General features: G+C 51.8%; 1 protein-coding gene across 20 annotated transcripts in view; it reads right to left on the minus strand.

Annotated features, from left to right (window-relative positions):
• Positions 1 to 17,991, minus strand: part of FAM3D (FAM3 metabolism regulating signaling molecule D) — an 80,568-nt gene that overhangs the window by 9,428 nt on the left and 53,149 nt on the right. For 2 of the 20 annotated variants that reach the window (XM_084988784.1, XM_005669692.4), the window contains exons 2-6: positions 13,387 to 13,437; positions 11,487 to 11,594; positions 8,165 to 8,185; positions 3,819 to 3,933; positions 2,434 to 2,492 (exon numbers count right to left, since the gene is read on the minus strand). In XM_084988784.1, the coding sequence (XP_084844910.1) occupies positions 2,434 to 2,492; positions 3,819 to 3,933; positions 8,165 to 8,185; positions 11,487 to 11,594; positions 13,387 to 13,399 (316 nt within the window). In that variant the 5' untranslated portion in view covers positions 13,400 to 13,437. Of the gene's footprint in view, positions 1 to 2,433; positions 2,493 to 3,818; positions 3,937 to 8,164; positions 8,189 to 11,486; positions 11,595 to 13,346; positions 13,438 to 15,159; positions 15,457 to 16,190; positions 16,401 to 17,991 lie in introns of those variants that run through there. The other 18 variants (XM_084988782.1, XM_003483195.3, XM_021069099.2 and 15 more) reach the window with 16 other exon arrangements.

Below are 17,991 nucleotides of genomic sequence, written 5' to 3' on the forward strand. Positions count from 1 at the left end.
CCAACTCTTGAAGGCAAAGGGATTTGCCATGTCCTGAGCCCAGTAATCTGGATTGCTTTTGTGGGTTTTGCAAAGGGTGCAAAACCTACACGTGCTCTGGACGAAAATGGCAGTTCTTACTCTTGGCCACTAGATGGGGGTGTTGCAGAGAGGATGGCAGCTCTATTTCTTTGTCCCTGTCCCCCTCCCCCAATTGAATTTGTGGATTTGAGACGAGGGTGGAGAAAGGGGCCTGGGTGGTGGCAGCTCTCCTAGCAGATGTGGGCAAGATCACACTGCAGCCCCTTTAGGATTCTTGGAGCCGCTAGTGTCCAAGCTCCTCCAGGCACTTCACCTCTGGGGTTCTTGGAAGGGAATCTTTAAAGCCAGTGAAAATGCTTTTGTGATTGTGCGCATTTGTGGATTTTTCTGGAACTGGGGGGAGGAGGAAGTGTAGACCAGAACAGTTTCTCAAAGGAAGCCCTGCTGTCTAAAAGGTTGAGAAGCACCATCTTTAGCCATCTTTTTGTTATTCTGGCTCATTATGCAGATGAGGACCCTGAGCCCCTGAGAGGAATTTGTTAGAATTTTCACAGCTGGCATGCCATGGCAGGTGGCGGGGGGTGTCTTTTGGCTGAGCGATTAAGACCTGGAGTCAGCCAGATCCAGGTTCAAATCTCAATGATTCTATTGGCTGTGTATCCTCAGCAAGTTGCCTAGCCTCTCTGAGCCCCCAGTGATTTTCTGGAGAACAGGGACTCTGAGCACAGCTCCTTTCTAGCATTGTGATGAGGCTCAACCAAATAGCTAGCACAGTAAATGTTAGCGTTAGTGTTATCAGTGGTTGTCTTTATCTCTGAGAGGGATGGGGAAGGGGGTCCTGTCTGAGCCCATCTCATGGGAGCATATTCTGAGGTTTTCTAAATATTCAGCCTGGTCAGCTGTAGCTGGAGGCCCTTCCTGCCCTCCCCGCTGGGGGGGTGGGGGTGAGTGGAGATGGGCTGGAACAGTCATGTACACTGAGGCTGTTCCAGTCTTCTGGGGTCTGCAGGCCTGGAAGGTGCTCTGAGACAAGCTGAGCTGCCTGCACGCCTCCCTAAAAGGTGCAGCCACAGGGGGAACCAGGCTTCCCTCTCCCACTCAAGACTGAGCGAGGAGTAGCCCCCTCAGCTTCCTGCCCCTCCTGGCCCACACTCTTCTAGGGCTGCTCTCTGACCCCAGCCAGGAAAGTTCCATTGTTGTTCCAGGCTTTGACCTCTCTCTGACCCAGCAGGATTTCTTGGCAGAGGGGAAATGGCTCCTCTAAGTGCAGAGGGCCAATGTTTCAATCTTACCCCATTACTTCCTAAGTGTGGCCATGTGGTCACACCTCACACATGCTTGAACCTTCTTTCCTGCATCTGCTGTGCCTCCTTTCCATCCATCCTCACCTGTGTCCCAGGAATGAATAGCTCTTAGATCCAGGAAATGGCCCCTGCTCCCCATCTAAGAGCTGAAGGCAGACAGGAGGGGCTTGGCTGGGGCCAGACCATCTGGTCCTTCTCTGCCCCTATAACCCACCCTGTTCCAGGCTTGGCCTGCACTTTGCTTCCTGCGCAACGCCTGCTGAAGATGCAGGGTTAGTGAGACCCTGGGCCTCCCTGGGTCTCCCTGCCTCCAGTCTCCCTACTCCAAGCTGGAAGGAGGTATCTAGACTGCCTGGTCCTGGCCCTCAGGCCCTGCTCAAAGGCTTTACCAGGCTCCCTATTCCTCTCTGCTTCAGGTCCATCCTTCTTAGCAAAACACTCAGCCCCTGATCCTCTAGTTCTGCTGGCCCCCCCAAGCCTCACTTGTTACCACTGCCTGCTTCCATGTTGTAGCCAGAGAGAGCCCTTGTGGACCCCAAGCCCCCTCCTCCCTCCCCTGCTCCCAGCATAGCGTTCCCTTGCCTGGAGGGAGCCTCTCCCTCTTTTTTCCTGGTCAACCCCTACTATCCCTCAGGCCTCAGCTGACCATCACCTCCCTCTGGAAGCCTCCCCTGATTACCCATGCCTCCAGCTCTACATCCCACTCCCAGAACTGTTTCCTTTTCCTCTTCCACATGTGCTTGCCACAGTGTGATTCTTTCTGAACTTCATGGATGTCCACAGGGGGCTGTGAAGCCAGCGACTGTCCTTCTAGATCACAGCTGACTCCCAGAGGCCCGTACAGGGCCTGCTGTTGCTCTTTGCTGAGAGAATGAACAAAGTGTGCACTCAGCTTGTAATGTCACATTGTCCCCCATGGTTTCATGTGTGTTGGTTTAAGCCAGGATGGCCTTGAGGATGGGGTCACGTTTCATAGGAGCAGCGTATCCAGTGGGGGTAGGTGTAGGGGGCAGGGGCCTGGCCACGACTGCAGGTAGGACTGGGTTCCCACAGGCCAGCCAGGCTGAAGGGCATGCTGGGGCCGACTGGGGATGGGTCAGCAACTCACCGTTCACCAGGGCGATGTTCAGGCCTCTGCCCACGTTGTTTTTCACGGGACTCATGATCCTGAAGAAGAAAGAAAACTAAATACAACAGTTGATCCCGAGTGTGGCATGAATGCTCTGTGTTTGAGACTCTGGAACCTTGAGAGGGCCCACACAGTGTGATGCAGAAACACCGGGAAACACACGGAATAAAGTGAGCCATCTGTTTTCTCCCAGAAACAGGCAGTGGGCTGGATTCTCTGAGGAGTCTCTCATGGCACGTTTGGGCCAGAACAGTCTGCTCAGGGAAGAGCAAGGGGCCCTGCCTGGGGCTCTGAGGTATTGCAGGCAGGGCCAGCCCATCTGCCCCAGCCAGGAGAAAGGCAGAGCCGGGAATGTTGCTGCCATCTTGAGGTGTCAGGGGTCCCCACGTGAAGCCAACCATGTTCCTGCTTCCCAGAATTTGTACCCCTGTCATTTGGAGTTCCTTGGGAAAACTGTCCTTCTCTGTCTCGGGCCAGGAGGGTCTCAGGATGGACCCCTCTCTCAGACCTGGACGAGTAGTGGATCCTGTGATGCTGGCTACAGTGGTCACATGACTGAAGCCAGCCAATGAGCCCCAGGCTCAGGACTTTTGCAGAGTTAGTTCAGATGGGAAAGCTTGACCCAGACTGGTGCTAGACTGAGCTGTTATGTCAGCACAGCTGGTGGCTCCCTCCTTCCCCACAAGAAGCCCATTTTCAGTAGAGAAAACTGAATCTAATGACAGAGAAAAGTAGAGCTAAAGGGGGTATGAGAGCCCTGATGACATGGTTTGAACCCCTGGATTCAGCTGGTCCTGAAGCCCACTCACTCTGGTTTTTGGAGACATGAACCAGTAAAATTTTCTGTTTTGCCTAGGTGAGTTGGAGCTAGGTTTAGAATCTGGCTTCTTGTGTAGAATGAACTTGCTGTTTCAGGGCCTTTACTATCTGGAAAGAATGGTACACAGTCTTTCTCCTGCATGTGATTGAAGCCCTGGCACCTGCTGCATCTGGGCTTTGATGCCTGGATCTTGATCCTGAACACTCCCTATAGGCATTCCCCTTCATAGGAAGCCAGCAGCTTGGCTGTCAGGCAGACCTGAGCTCAAATCCTGACTTTCGCAAAGGTTAGCTGGGTAACACTGTCTGAGCCTTGGTTTCCTCATCTTTACAAAATGAAGAATTATGGCCCTGCCTCTAGTAGTGCTGGGGGCCTGAGGGAACTGATCCTGTGATGCGTTGAGCAAGGTCCTGGCAGATTTGCAAGCTAGAATAAAAGGAAGTACGGGGAAGGTGTGGGCTAATCTCAGGTCTTGCCCCCAGGTCTCTGAACTTGCTAATGAGTGAATGAATAGAAGAAAAAAAAAAAAAACCCAGACACTCACACATGGTCTTCAAGGCACATGGAGGGGCCCACGACGTTGGCTGCCCCACTGACGATTTTAAACGCAAAGAAGTTGGCTGGGCAGGATTTGCTGAGGCCACACTTGATCTTCACAACTGCTGAGGAGCAAACAGAACAGCTTTAGGGTGGGCTTGGGAAGGGGCTCAGGAGGAAAAGAGGGCCCAGGTGTGGGGTGGGGGCAGGTTGGGGACATCTTCCCAGAGACACCTTCCCAGGCCACCTAAGTCTGCAGATTTGCCCCTTCCTGTGCTTTCACAGTGCCTCCAACAAACCCTATCAAAGGCACAGCTCACCAGCTCTGTGTCTGAACATCTAGAGTTCATTTTTGGGTTTTCCATCACAGCCCCAGCCCCGGCACAGTGCTTGGCAACCTACAGGCCCCCGGTACCTGTGTGCGGAACAGTGAAAGGTGGAACAGAGTCAGCGTGACTAAGGGATTCTCTCAAGAGCTTTCTCCTGGGCCATAGCAGCTTTGTGAACTTGCAGAGTGCCCTGTGGATATGCTCCTGGGGGCCCAGCATGGTGGGTGGGAGTGCCTTACATCAGCCAGGTTCCCTTGGGCAAGGCTTGATCTTCCTCATCTGTGCAATGGGCTAAAGATAGTACCTCCCCACTGGGTGCTCACTGGGATAAATGTGCCTGGGATAATGCTCAGTGCCCACTGGCTATTCTTATCACTCCTTCATTGAGCAGCTACTATGGGCTGGACCCTGGGATTCAACAGGGACTAGGCAGGCAGTTCTGGACCTTCCCACTCTGTGGTCAGCATGGTCCCTGTGACCCACTGAGGACCCTGTATGTGGGACCTCTGATTATCTTGGCTGCCTGTTAAGACCTGCAGCCTCTCCACAGTGCCCTCCCAGAACAAAGTCAGGGGGCCTGTGAACAGCAGGAGAGGCAGAGGGTCCCCCAAACACAGCCACTGCAATGTCACCGGCGTTTTCAGCCTGGTAGTTTCTAATGAATATTAATGCGTGCTTTTTAGCACCACCTGACTAAACAGGGCATCAGATAAAACTCACCTGCAGAGGGAAAGCTGTGATGGGGCAGCCCTTCTCTCTACCAGTCCCCTCACCAGGCGTCTGGCTGAGCTGAGCCAGTGCGTGCTTGGAGCACACCCACAGGTTTCCTAACAGAAGCTGACTCACACCGGGGGCTTGCTGTGTGCTAGGCTCTGTGGCCAGCACTTTATTATCTAGTTAAATCATCCCGATAACTTCTGGGCCTGCCGCATGGTAGGGACTGGATCTGCCTTACACCTGGAGTCCTGGGTGGGGCTGAGCCGAAGCTGGGAGAGTGATTGGGGTCTACAGGGCCCTCACCAGCTTGGAGGGAGTCTTCTGGGGATCAGGAAAAATGCCCATCTGGGGGGGACACAGCCCACTAGTGGCAAGCTTGGCAAGCCCATGACCTCTGGGTAGGTAAAGATGCCCCCTCCTAGGAGCAAATGCAGCCCACACCAGGGCTCCCTCTGCAGAGTGGGCAGCCCTGATAGACTGAGCGGATCACCCATCCTAGGCTCTTGTTTGCCACCCTGAGTTTTGGCACACCCGTTTGGGGTGTAGCCAGATCTCCAACATGGCATGAGAGGGCTGGCAGTCAAGACACCTCTGAGTGGGTGTCCTGGCCTGTGTCTCAAGAGAGAGAGGGCTGGAGGTGTGGATCCAACCCCTCTCCCGCCCTCTGGAGAACGCCCTACAAAGGGTTTAGGGTGAGGCTGAGGGAGTCTTCGTCTCCTGTGAGGCTTAGGGCTCCACCCCTGGCTCCCTTATAAAGATAAAACAGTTTACTCAGTTTACTATTTCCTTTTTGGCCATTCCCACAGCACACAGAAGTTCTTGGGCCAGGGATTGAACTTGCACCACAGCAGCAACCCAAGCTACTGAAGTGACAATGCCGGGTGGATCCTTAACTCACTGTGCCACATGGGAACTCTGAGAAACCCGTTTACTTTTCTTTTTCCTCTCTTTTTTGGCTGTACCTATGGCATGTGGAAGGTCCTAGTTGAGGGATCGAACCTGTGCCAGAGCAGTGACTTGAGCTGCTGCAGTGACAATGCCGAATCCTTATCCCTCTGAGTCACAAGAGAACTCCGTGAGACCAGTTTGCTTTTGAGACCAGAGGTACTCACCTGTGCTGGAGGGGTTGTTCCAGGCCTCGGGGACCACCCTAAGAGTTTGCCCAGAGCCTAATCAACTTAAGTTGAGTCTGATAAACCTAATGTCAACAGGCTGGCTTAGCAGGCTTTTCCAGACTTGATTTTCTGACCATCCAGCCTTCATGGTCAAGCTACCAGATGAAGGGGGAGGAGGCCCTGGGTCTCAGCTGCTGGGATGCGGGGGATTTGCTCTGTGGGTTTGGGTTAGGGGGCTTCCTAAGCTGCCCAGTCCCCCTGGGAACCCCAACACTGTTGTTCAGGGCATGGAGCTGAGCACCGGAGGGGGGTACGGCCAGGGAACTTGGGCTGACTTCAGTAATCTGCTGTGTGACTTGCCAAAAATCTCCCCCTTTGGCTTTTCCAACTGTAAAAGGAGGGAGCTGGTTTAGATCAGGGTTGTCAAATAGGTTTCCTCTTAAATGTCAATGAATCTACTCTTATAGGCTTGATGATAAAGCCTTGCAGCTACCTGTGGGCTTGGAGGGAAAGAGAGCTGGGATTGATTGGTAATGTCTACTGTGGGAGCCATCAAGGCAAAAGGCAGTGTGTGTTGGATTTGCCTTCCCCTCAGTGGCTGGCATCTGTTTGTTCAAAACAAAGATGCAGTGGCGGAGTTCCCGTCGTGGCGCAGTGGTTAACGAATCCGACTAGGAACCATGAGGTTGCGGGTTCGGTCCCTGCCCTTGCTCAGTGGGTTAACGATCCGGCGTTGCCGTGAGCTGTGGTGTAGGTTGCAGATGCGGCTCGGATCCCGCGTTGCTGTGGCTCTGGCGTAGGCCGGTGGCTACAGCTCCGATTCAACCCCTAGCCTGGGAACCTCCATATGCCGCAGGAGCGGCCCAAGAAATAGCAACAACAACAACAACAAAAAAGACAAAAAACAAACAAACAAACAAGATGCAGTGGCAATCTGTGTCTACTTAGAATGCGACTCAGGAGGCTGCAGTGAGATAGGGTCGAGGGTGTGGGGTGAATGGTTTATGTTGGTGTATAGTCTTTGCTCTCTGTACTCCCCCAGTGCATGGGATCCCTTGTGCTTCTCAGTCAGGTAAAGTCCCTCTCCTGGAGCTGTATCCCCCTGGTCACTACCATGTTGGGGTGGAGGGGGACCTGCATGTGTGGCCTCTTATAAGGAGGTATTGAGAAGATGGGCTCTGGGCTAGATGGGGGTGGGGGTGTGGGGGGGGGTGGGAGTGGGTTCTGATGGTTTGACTCCCACCTCACCACTTATAGCTGCCCTGCCTTGGCCAAGAGATTTCACCTCTCTGAGCCTCAGTTTCCTCATCTATAAAATGGGGATACTTACAGCACCTACGCTGGGTTGTAGTGAGGATTGCATGAGATGCCTGTAGAGCTCTGAATACAGTGCCTGGCACACAGTAGGCACTCAGTCACTGTTACTGTTATTACTACAACTGGCCCTTCCTTCCCCCTTCTCTGCACCTTGGGGGCCGGGCTCATCACTGCAGCTCAGTTCAGAACTCTCAGCATTTCTGACCTCCTTATGCTCTCTCCACCCCTCACACTCTCATCCCTGACTCTGCCACCACACTCTTCACCAGAGCCTCAGCTTCCCTGCCCCTAGGCCTTTGTACAGGCCAGTCCCTCCTCTACAAGCACCACTGAAAAGCCGCCTCATCCCTGAGGTCTTCCCTGACCCCACCCCACTGGAAGCAGGTGGTCCTTCTGGAGCCCAGAGCACTGTGCCCCAATTCTCTTGGCACATATAGCCCTTTTCCCCCAAATAGACAATCAGTACCCCTTCTGTTTGCCTCTGGGGGAGCCTGTAGTGCCCAACATGGCCCCAGGACTTTGGAGTAGGAACCATAAGCCAACTCTGGAGTCAATGCAGTGATGTTAATAAGCACAGCCTGCATTCTTGGGGTTCCTAGCTGGGTGGGGGGGTCAGAGAGAGGAGGCAGAGGTGGGGTGCAGTCCAGGCTGCAGGCTGTGGGGACTGGAGAAGGGAGACAGCTGAGCCTTCCCCATGAGTCTGAATGGCTGAGAAGGGGCCACAGGACTTGGGGTTTTCAGAAGGCACCATCAGGCCATAGCAAGGGAGAGCTGGCCAGCCTCTGGAAACAGGTTTTCCTAGAACCTGTAGGGCAGAGAGTAGAACCCTGAGGCATAGCACCCCGAGGGAAACAGGGGGCTAGGTAGACACTCACGTTTCTCCTTGTGGACTGAACCTGCTGGAGAGAAGACAGGATCTGGTTAGAAAGTGCTTTGCTTTCCTCTCCCCTACCCTCCACAGGATAGAGGCTGGGAGCCGGGGAGCAGAAAGAATTTAGAGTGGGGTTGGGCTGGCCAAGCGCAGTCCCTGTCCCAGTGCAGGTGCTGAAATGAGCTGAAAAGCTCATCTCATTTGGGAGGGTTCCTTTGCTTGTTGGCTGCCACCTAAACACACACACACACACACACACGCATGCACACACACACAAGCATGTGCACAGATTCATGTACTTACACTTAACACACATGTACACAGACACACATACACACCAAAGATACACACATATACACACGAGTCTTTCCTGGTTAAAAAGAAGTGGGCCTCTATGGTTAGACCCACTGGACTTGGAGCCTGAGAATGTGTGCCCCTGTGCAAGTTTCTCTGCTGGAACTCCATCTCCTCCCTGCACAGCAGGGGCTGTCACACCCACTCTGGCTGGCTGTGGAGATGACCCAGTGAGAGGATCCATAAGGGCCCAGCCTAGCGCTACAGTTCTGGCCTTTGGGAAGGGCAGGATTGTGGGCTGTCACTGTCCAGCCACTAAATCCCGCTGTACCAACTGTCTGCAAGAGGTTTCACATATACTTACATTGCATGCTGTTTGTTTCTGCGGGTCTGCATTAGCTCTCCCACCAGCCTGGCATTAAATCTTAGAGGACAGGGTCCAAGTGGACACAGAAATGCTAGGAGGGTTATGGGGACACCTGCAGTGACACACTTTCCATTTGGTCCTCAGAAGGCGGACCCCTCCCCCGCCTCAGAGGCACGCGTGCCAGGCTGGGTCAGTCCCAACACTACCTTCCTCTGGAGAGGGGGCCTTTCTTGGAGTTGGTATGTGCCCTGGGAGAGCTAGGCAGGAAAATGGGCATCTGCGAGCTGGCCTGCCCTGGAGAGAAAGCTGGCCATGGAATGAGGTTAAATAGCAACGAGCAGAGCCCAGGGATAGACAGACTCTAGGGGTTTGTGGGGGCTTCTGGATCTAGCCATACCTGAAGTCTGATGCCATGGACTTCCCAATTACCTGACTCTAAAAAAGACATCCTATTTCATTTAAACCAATTACAGTTAGGTTTGTCATTCTCACCTGAAAGAACCCTGCCCAATTTATCAAGTAAATGAGAAATTCTTTAATTATCTGATTTCTGTATCATATTCCTCTTTGGTCATTTGGAAAAGCCTATGAACTCTCCTTAGAATAGATTTATTCCCACTTCTCTTTGAGACAGTCAGCACTTCTACTCTCCCAGAAGTAAGTTATTAAATGCATACAATAAAACAGATTGGATTAAAAAGGAAACCAACTATCTATCAATATAGTAATAAGAACATTAAAAATGTGCCATAGTAATATATGCGCTCCTGTACTAATGCATTACATCATCAGGTGGGGTGTGTGCAACCAGGTCAGGAGCCTCTGAAGTAAATACAGTTTCCCCTTTCACCATCTGAACACCAGGGTCTTTGCATTGCCGCTTTTCCTGCCACGATAATCGTTTTGCAAGACTTGGATCATGTTAGTGCACTTGCAGTTTTGTATATTTTGTAAATAAGTCTGTTTGTCCCCCCAGCTCAGACCATGACCTGGGGCCATGTGGTCCTCATTTTGGGGTCTTTGGGACTAATACAGAGCAGCTGCTTGATGATGGCTGGTTGGAGGTGTTGATTTCTCAAACTCAAGGCAGCTGAGTTCTGAGACGGAAACAACTCCTGCGGTGTCCTTTCAAACACTCCCCTCTCCTGCCCAGGTCGGGGCTCAATCTTCTAGAGGATGCCCCTGAAATCTACTCCTGCTCTCAGCCTCCTGCACTGACCTGGGCACATCTCCTCCAAGGCTGGCAGCACAGCCAAGTCAATCTCTAGTCTGTAAAAGCGTGATCCTCTCAGCCCAGGGACATGGTGGCCATCACATATCCATACAAATCAGCCTGACCTGGGTGTGGGCCACGCTTTATGATGATGAGGTAAGGGTTCTCTGAGACTCCTCTGTGGAGAGTTTGCATTAAAGGCAGGGTGACTGGCTTCTCACTACTACGAAGCTGTGAACTGGCCTGGGCCACTAGAGGTTATTATGTTTGACTGTGTCAATAAGCATGCTTCCTGGTCTTTAAGGACTACAAATCCAGAGGTATAAGCTCCTTCCCTTTCTCTCTTTCCTTGGTAAGGATTTGGAACTGGGAAACCTGGGTTCCCATTCCTGTTCTGACTTCTAAAAAGGGACACTTGGGCAAGTTTCTTGATCTCCCTGAGATTCTCTTTTTCTCAGACCACAGATAAAACCACAATGTGAGGTCATATGTGAGTCCACTCCACAGACATGCCATGAATTGTCCCATGGGGAATTTGTGCAGATTAAATGAGACTATGCATGTAAAGCAGCTAAAATATATCATTCATCCATCACCAATCCATTTATTCATCATCGTCCACCCATCACCCATGTACCTACCCATTCATTCACCATCCATCCATCCACCATCCACCCATCCATCCACCCATCATCCATCCACCTACCCACCCATCCATTCACCATCCATCTATCCATCTACCCACCCATCTATTTTTCTTTTACTTATCAAATATTTACTGAGCATCTGCTCTGAGGTATTAGAGAGAGATGGATGTACCCAAGAAAAATTCTTGCCTTCAGAAAGCTCACATTCCAGGGGGTGGAGAGAGGCAATAACCAAGTAAACAAACAACATAATGATGGATGATGACTGTGCTCTGAAGGAAACATGCTAACATGAGAGAGGCTAAGGTAGAAAAGGAAGCAAATGAGTGCAGGTATAGCTACGTGGTCAGGAAGGCCTCTCTGAGAGGTGATATTTGAGCAGAGGCCTGAGGGCTCAGAAGGAGCTGGCCACAGGGAGGTCTGAGTGAAGAGGGTTCCAGGCGGAGGGAAGAGCAAGTGCAGATAGAAGGCACTCAAGGCCCAGGGAGGTTTTTCCATTTGTCCTTCCCTCCCTGCTTTTCTTCTTCTCTCTGTCCTTCCTTCTTGGGTCACATTTCCAAAATGGCCTTTGATGCAAGCACATGTCCTGGCCTCAGAATAATTTTCTGTTCCCCATGGGCTCCCAGCCTTCCTGACAGCCTGGGGATTGCTTTCTTGCCCTATCCTACATGCTTGGGGTCCCAAAGGCAGGCCCCACCCTGCCATATCTGGCCATCTCCAGGGTCATCTGGAGATGGAGGGGGAATAGATGGGTGACCCATAGCCCTGGTCTGCAGGCCTTTCCCCAGTAGTGAGCCCCACTCACCCATCCAGCGGGGCAGGCGGATGGTTTTCATGTTGAAGCTGATATAGCTGCGGACAAAGATCCATGTGGTGACCAGGACAAAGATGAGGGCCAGGAGGCGAGGCAGACCTGTAGACAAGGAGATGCTGCTGTGAGACCACAACACTAGAACATATCTCAAGCTATTCAGCAAGACTACATGCAAGTCCTCCTGAAATCCCCTCAGTGAGACCCACGTTATAAGTCAAGACCACATGTTATAGGGCTGTGGAACAGTCCAAGTCTGGGCATGGCGAGACCAGTGTGAATCCATGTGATAACTAAACGCTGAGATTGTGCTGCACGGTTACATGGCAACTTCCCCCAAAGTGGTGCTGATGGGAGGGAAAGCTAGAAATCCACCTTCCTGGGCTCCACTTAGCCCTCCAGAAAGCATCTCCAGGGATGAGGTCTGGGAATCAGCATGCTGAGGGGAGGCCTGAGAACTGTAGCAGGAGAGCAGAAGGCAGGCAAGCCCTGGAGTGCGAGGAAGGGACACTCAGGGCTTCCAGCTGCTGCTGTGTGACCTTATACAGGGGCTTGGCCACTCTGAGCTGGAGTCCTTCAGTCACAGAGGACACATGGTAATGCCCTTGCCACTGAGCCCCAAGCCTATTGGTTACAGGTGTCACCACCAGGCAGCCTCCAGGGTGGCTTGGGGAGTAGGATTGGTCCCTGCAGTTTCCATCAACTCCCCCTGAAAGCCACAACAAATAACACACATTGCTCTCTGCAAGGACACACAGTGGCCTCACTGTCACAGCCTCCCCTGCCTCAGCCAGATTGCTCCCTGACCCTTCATGCATCACTGGGGTGCAACCCTGCACGTGTGACAGAGGCCCCAAGCTCCCTGACCTGCTCCCTTTCTCACTCTTCCATGAGCGCTGAAGTGGGCTATACCATACTCCCACCTTGGGGCTCTGCTGGCCACCCGCCCCCAGCAGTGGGAATCTAGTCCAACTGTCAGGCCGAGCTCCATGGCTCCTGGCCGGACCTCTCTCTGTGCACCATCCTTCCTCCTCGGCCTTGAATGCAGCTGTGGCTTCATGCTGGCCTCAAGCTCTTTGTGGTGGAGGAGGCTGCATCCTGGGTCCCAGGGGGTGTGGCTGGGTCTGTAGGGTCCCTTGTCTTCTAGGGCATCAGCTAACACTGTACAACACTAATTTTGTGTCAGGTACTGGGTGAACAGCATTTACATACATCATCTCAATTCATCCTCTCTGTCGCCCTCTGTATTGGATGCTATTAATTATCCCCCTTGTACAGATGAGGAAGCAGAAGCTCGGAGAGCTGGTCACTTGGCTGGTAAGTGACGGAGGTGAGCCGTGGACTCAGGGAACTGACTCTAAAATGCATGCTCTTTACTTCCTCACTGGTGTTTGGGAATATGAATGAATGAATGGTGTCACTTTCCTATTTGGTACCTCAGTTTCTCTATCTGTACAAAGAGGGTACAGCACAAGGGTGTAAACCAGAAAGCAAAGGCCTCTCCTTGTGCCCAGTTCTGAGGTTTGAGGATTCCAACCCATCCATAGCCCTCCTGAAGGCAAATATTTTGTCTGTAATTTCCAACCAGGGTGAAATTTTCCAAGATAGGATCAATCTCCAGATGGCAGCCAGCTGGGGCGGTGGTGCCGACATTTCTCCAGCCCTTCAGCCTGGAGGCAGGAAGTCACCTCTTACAGTCTTTCAGGCTCTTCTTGGGTTGGTTTCCTTCTGGCATTCTGGCCTGACCAGTTGAGAACAGATAAAGCCAAATGGCCTCTGAGACCACGATGGGCAGACAATACTGACAGAAAAATGATTCCCAAACCAGTTTGATTTCAAAAATTATTTCCAAACCTCAGTTTTGAGCCTCAGAATCCTCAGAGCCTGGCCGTACCTGACACTCTCATCCTGTCTGGGTGAAGAGCAGCCTGGGGTCAGTATCAGCCTGTGGAGAAAAGAAAATAAAACTGGAGGGAGTTCCTGTTATGGTGCAGTGGAAATGAATCTGACTAGTATCCATGAGGTTGTGGGTTAGATCCCTGGCCTCACTCAGTGGGCTGGGGATTTGGCATTGCTGTGAGCTGTGGTGTAGGCCACAGACACGGCTCAGATCATGCATTGCTGTGGCTCTGGTGTAGACCAGCAGCTGTAGCTCTGATTCTACCCCTAGCCTGGGAACTTCCATATGTTGTAGGTAAGGCCCTAGAAAGCAAAAAAAAAAAAAAAAAAAAAAAGAAAAGAAAAAGAAAAGAAAATTGGAAACTGGAGTTGAGGGTTTGAAAGTGAACACGGCTGAAGAAGAGGGACTGGTGACGGGTCCATCTACTGGGGGGAATCACAGTCCTTTGTCCTTGGTTCCTCACCATCTGCCATCTGTTCGCTCTCTGTCTCTCTTTCACATTTGCCCCTGGAATTGTATCAACTCAAGGTTTTGTTCTGGTTTTTTTTTTTTTTTTTTTTGGGCTATGCCTGCTGCATCTAGAATTTCCCAGACCAGGGATCGAATAGTGACCTGAGCCACGACAATGACATCACTGGATTCTTAACCTGCTGAGTCACCAGGGAACTCCACAAAGTTTCTTTTTTGAATGCAGAGATTAGGAAGTAGAGGGAGTTACAGACTACCAGCCACCGCCCCTTGGGGGATTGATGTATTCATTCATCCATGCATCTATCCATCTATTTGTCCACCCATCCAACCATTTGTCCGTCCATCTATTCATCCGTCCATCCACCCATCCATGCACTCATTCAGGCAGCTGAGAGATGTTAAGCTACCCAGTCCCAGGGAAACCATTAGTGAGCAGAAGCTCGAGTGATCTCTGCTGCTGGACCAAAATTAAGAGTAATAGGGACTGGGAGTTCCCATTGTGGAACTAGTATCCATGAGGATGCTTGTTTGATCCCTAGCCTTGTTCAGTGGGTTAAGGATCTGGCTTTCCCGTAAGCTGTGGTGTAGGTTGCAGATGCGGCTCGGCTCGGATCCTGCATTGCTGTGGCTGTGAACTTCCATATGCCATGGGTGCTGCCCTAAAAAGAGAGGGGAAAAAAAAAGTAAAAGGGGACTCGCATAGCACAGGTGAGCTCAGCCAGGTGCCATATGTACATCATTTCCTTTAATCCTCATAGTCCCCCAACTTTAGGGGTGAGCAAACTAAGACTCACTATTGTGAAGCTCAGGGCTATTCAGCCTCCAAGGGTCAGGGTAGAATCTGGATGCAGGTTTCGGCTGCACAGTCTCCGGGTGCCCAGTCCCCAGCTGCCAGTGCTTTTTGTTTCAGAAGAGAGTTGAAACCATAGATTCCCTCTTTCTTTTCTTTTTTTTTTTTTGTCTTTTTGCCATTTCTAGGGCCACTCCTGCAGCATATGGAGGTTCCCAGTCTAGGGGCCGAATCGGAGCTGTAGCCGCCAGCCTACACCAGAGCCACAGCAACGCGGGATCCGAGCCGCGTCTGCAACCTACACCACAGCTCACGGCAACGCTGGATCCCCAACCCACTGAGCAAGGCCAAGGATCAAACCTGCAACCTCATAGTTCCTAGTCGGATTGGTTAACCACTGAGCCATGGTGGGAACTCCAGATTTCCCCCTTCTTTAGTCCTGGGCAGGGGTAGGGTTACCCCCAGTCCCACCTCTCCCTGTGCTGCCCCCGGTGCTGGGCCTTTACCAGTCATTCCATGCTGTTGAAAACTTCCAGGAGGTCTCTTGAGCCTAAGAAGAGGGGAGGCAGGGCTGGTAGAAACTGTCCCAGGTCTCAGACCACTACCCAGAGCCAGCCGGAGGGTCTCTGATGGCAATGACTTGCTCCCACCACTCTCCTGCCCCCTCCCCAGCCCAGAATCCTCTTTATCCTAAGAATCTATCTCAACAGACACTGTGTCCAAAGTCCAACTGCCAAGGATCCAGACAGGAGATGAGACCTGGACAACATGGCTACTGAGGCCACGGCGCTGAGTCAGTCCTCGCTGTTTCAGTGACAGCAACGGCAAATGCAAACGCACATTTCCATGGAAACCCTTCCACCCACCCTGGCCCTACCCCTCTAGACCTTCCAGGTGAGAGAGCTAAGCTCTCTCCTCTTTCCACCCACAGGGATTTTGTAGAACATTAAATCCCCCAAATTCAAATAGCCAACACTTTTTCCTTTAGATACAAAAATATATTGTGCTCTTGAATGTTCTCAGGATGTGACCTATAGTCCAGGAGCCTCAGTCCCTGGATGAGGCTCGAAGGACATTCTGTGGGGTCCCCCGTGTGTGGAGAAGCTAGGAGACCCGGGGGCTGAACAAGCTAGAAGGACAGGGACAAGGTCTGACAGACGAACAGACAGATGTGGATCTTCATGGAGACAATGTAATGGAGACAGACTAGAGAGACCAAGTCAAGCACAAGGAGAGAGAGAAACATGAGAGAGATACAGAGACCAAGAGAGAAAGGAGACAGAGCAGAGAAACAGGAAAGAGGACAGGGAGATAGAGAACAAGTGCTCACAACACGCATCCACCCAGCTTCAGAGAGCGCGTGAGAGAGACAGAGGCTGTGGCACTCACGACAAGCAGAGGTCCTGGCTTCAGAAATTGGGGTGGAATGGGGGGCAGCGAGGGCTCTCCTAGCCTGACATCCCTCCTGGTCAAGTCCCCGATGACCCGCTCAGCCCTGGCAGAGCTTGCTGGCATCCTGGGTCCCCAGCCGACTCACCCTGGTGGCCAGCAGGTGCTCTGGAGCTGGAGCCCCGGACTGGCCTGCTGAAGGTGGGCAGGAGGGAGAAAGGCACCTGGGACAGGTACGCAGGGTGGGGCAGGACTTCTCTCTGTAGACACCCAAACCTCAAACAGTTTCCTTCCTCCTTGTTTCTGGGATTACCTCAACCTGTTATTCAGGTTACGAAAATGTGAGGCAAAGGAACAGGAAGAGACATCCTGCTGCCCTGCCTGCTGGTTCCACTGGCCCAGGCACAAATCTGGTGGCCCTAGGCCAGTATTTGGTCACAAGGTAGGTGGGGGGGGAAGTAGGAGATGGGGGTGAGGGTTAGGAAGTGGGAAGGCATGAATTACTGATAACTGCCCCCATTCTGACCTGACCAGAGAGCCCATTGTCCACTTTCGCTGTCCACGATCCTCTCCATGTGTCCTGCCCTTCTCTCTGGACCACTTCTGATTTCTGGCTTCAGGTCTAGCCCTGTGCATTAGCCCCAGGCATGCCTGGGTTTTCCACGCAGGCCTTAGCTTCTGCAGACCTAGCGCAACTCTGAGCACTGAGGAAATGCTTGATGTATGTTTGAAGACTGAATGAACTGGATTCCTACATAGTCCTGGAAGGTTAGGAAGATGAAACCACCAGGTAGAGAATGAAGCTAAAGTTCAGAGAGAGCAAGTGACTTGTCTAAGGCCACACAGCCTGTTGTGGATTTTATTCCTGAAGTGTTCTCTGGGTACCAGTTAGAAGGCAGTCTGGCCATGCACTGGGAATGGGGGATATGATGTCAGCAAGGTGTGCCCTGGAGTGTCTCTGGGCCTTCAGTATTGCTAGTCCCTCTATTGGAACACTATTCCTCTGTTTGCCTGGAACATTTCTACTCATCCTTCAGGTCTCAGTGTAGAAATTTTCCCTGACCCTCCAAGTCAGGGTTAAACACACCTACCTATGGTTTTGAATGGGAGACTGTCCTTCCTGGAATAGCACAGCTGTCAAAAGGCTCTGGCCAATCAGAGCACTGTGATGCCTTTGATTGGTTCAGGAGAAAGCATGTGACCCAAGCAAGGCCAATCAGAGTTCTTACTGGGATGGGCCTTTGGGAACTGGGGAGAAGGAAAGCTCTTTTCTCCTTGATGAGGCTAAGCTTGATGTCTGTAATTCTGAGGCTACTGGGATCCCTTTCTCAGCCACTGCAACACATCACCTCCTGTTGTAAACAAGTCTCACCAGAAGATACAAACATAAGGGCTGAGGAGCAGGGGAAGTGCATGTGGTCTTGGTTTTGAAAGAGTAAGGTAGCAAAAAGCACGTAATGCAAGGAAGGAGGATGGACCTGGGGATCAGACAGCCCTGGGTTTGTTACTTAACTGATTATGTGTTTCAGGGAGCACATCGCTAGGCCTTGGCTTCCTCCTTTATAAATATGGGCAATGCTATCTACTGTCCTGAAAACAGTGTCGGGCAGAGAGGCCACCTGTCTGAAAGAGACTTCCTGCTTTGGCAGCATCTGCCCTATCAGCTCCTTCCTCCCGGTTGGCCCCATTCGCCCAGCTGCTTCCTGCTAGCACACCTCTGTGGCAGGATTCTTTTATGGATGTTTGCTCTTTCTGTGGAAACAAAATGCCATCACAACATTTTTTTGCAACTTGTTTGTGACATTTCTTAATAACCCTAGAGGAGATAGGACGTCAGCTTCTTTGTGTCCTGGAGCCCTCTGTACATAAAGTACCCTTCAGCTCAACCGTGACCTGTCCCAGAGTTCAGATGATAAATTGTTACTTTCAGTCCAGGGTGGAGGGTTTGA

Source organism: Sus scrofa, chromosome 13 (assembly GCF_054392235.1).
Source record: "Sus scrofa isolate SSC_HxYL_T2T_F1_AM1 chromosome 13, Sscrofa_HxYL_maternal_Yorkshire_Landrace_v2.0, whole genome shotgun sequence".
NCBI classification, from domain to species: Eukaryota; Metazoa; Chordata; class Mammalia; order Artiodactyla; family Suidae; genus Sus; species Sus scrofa.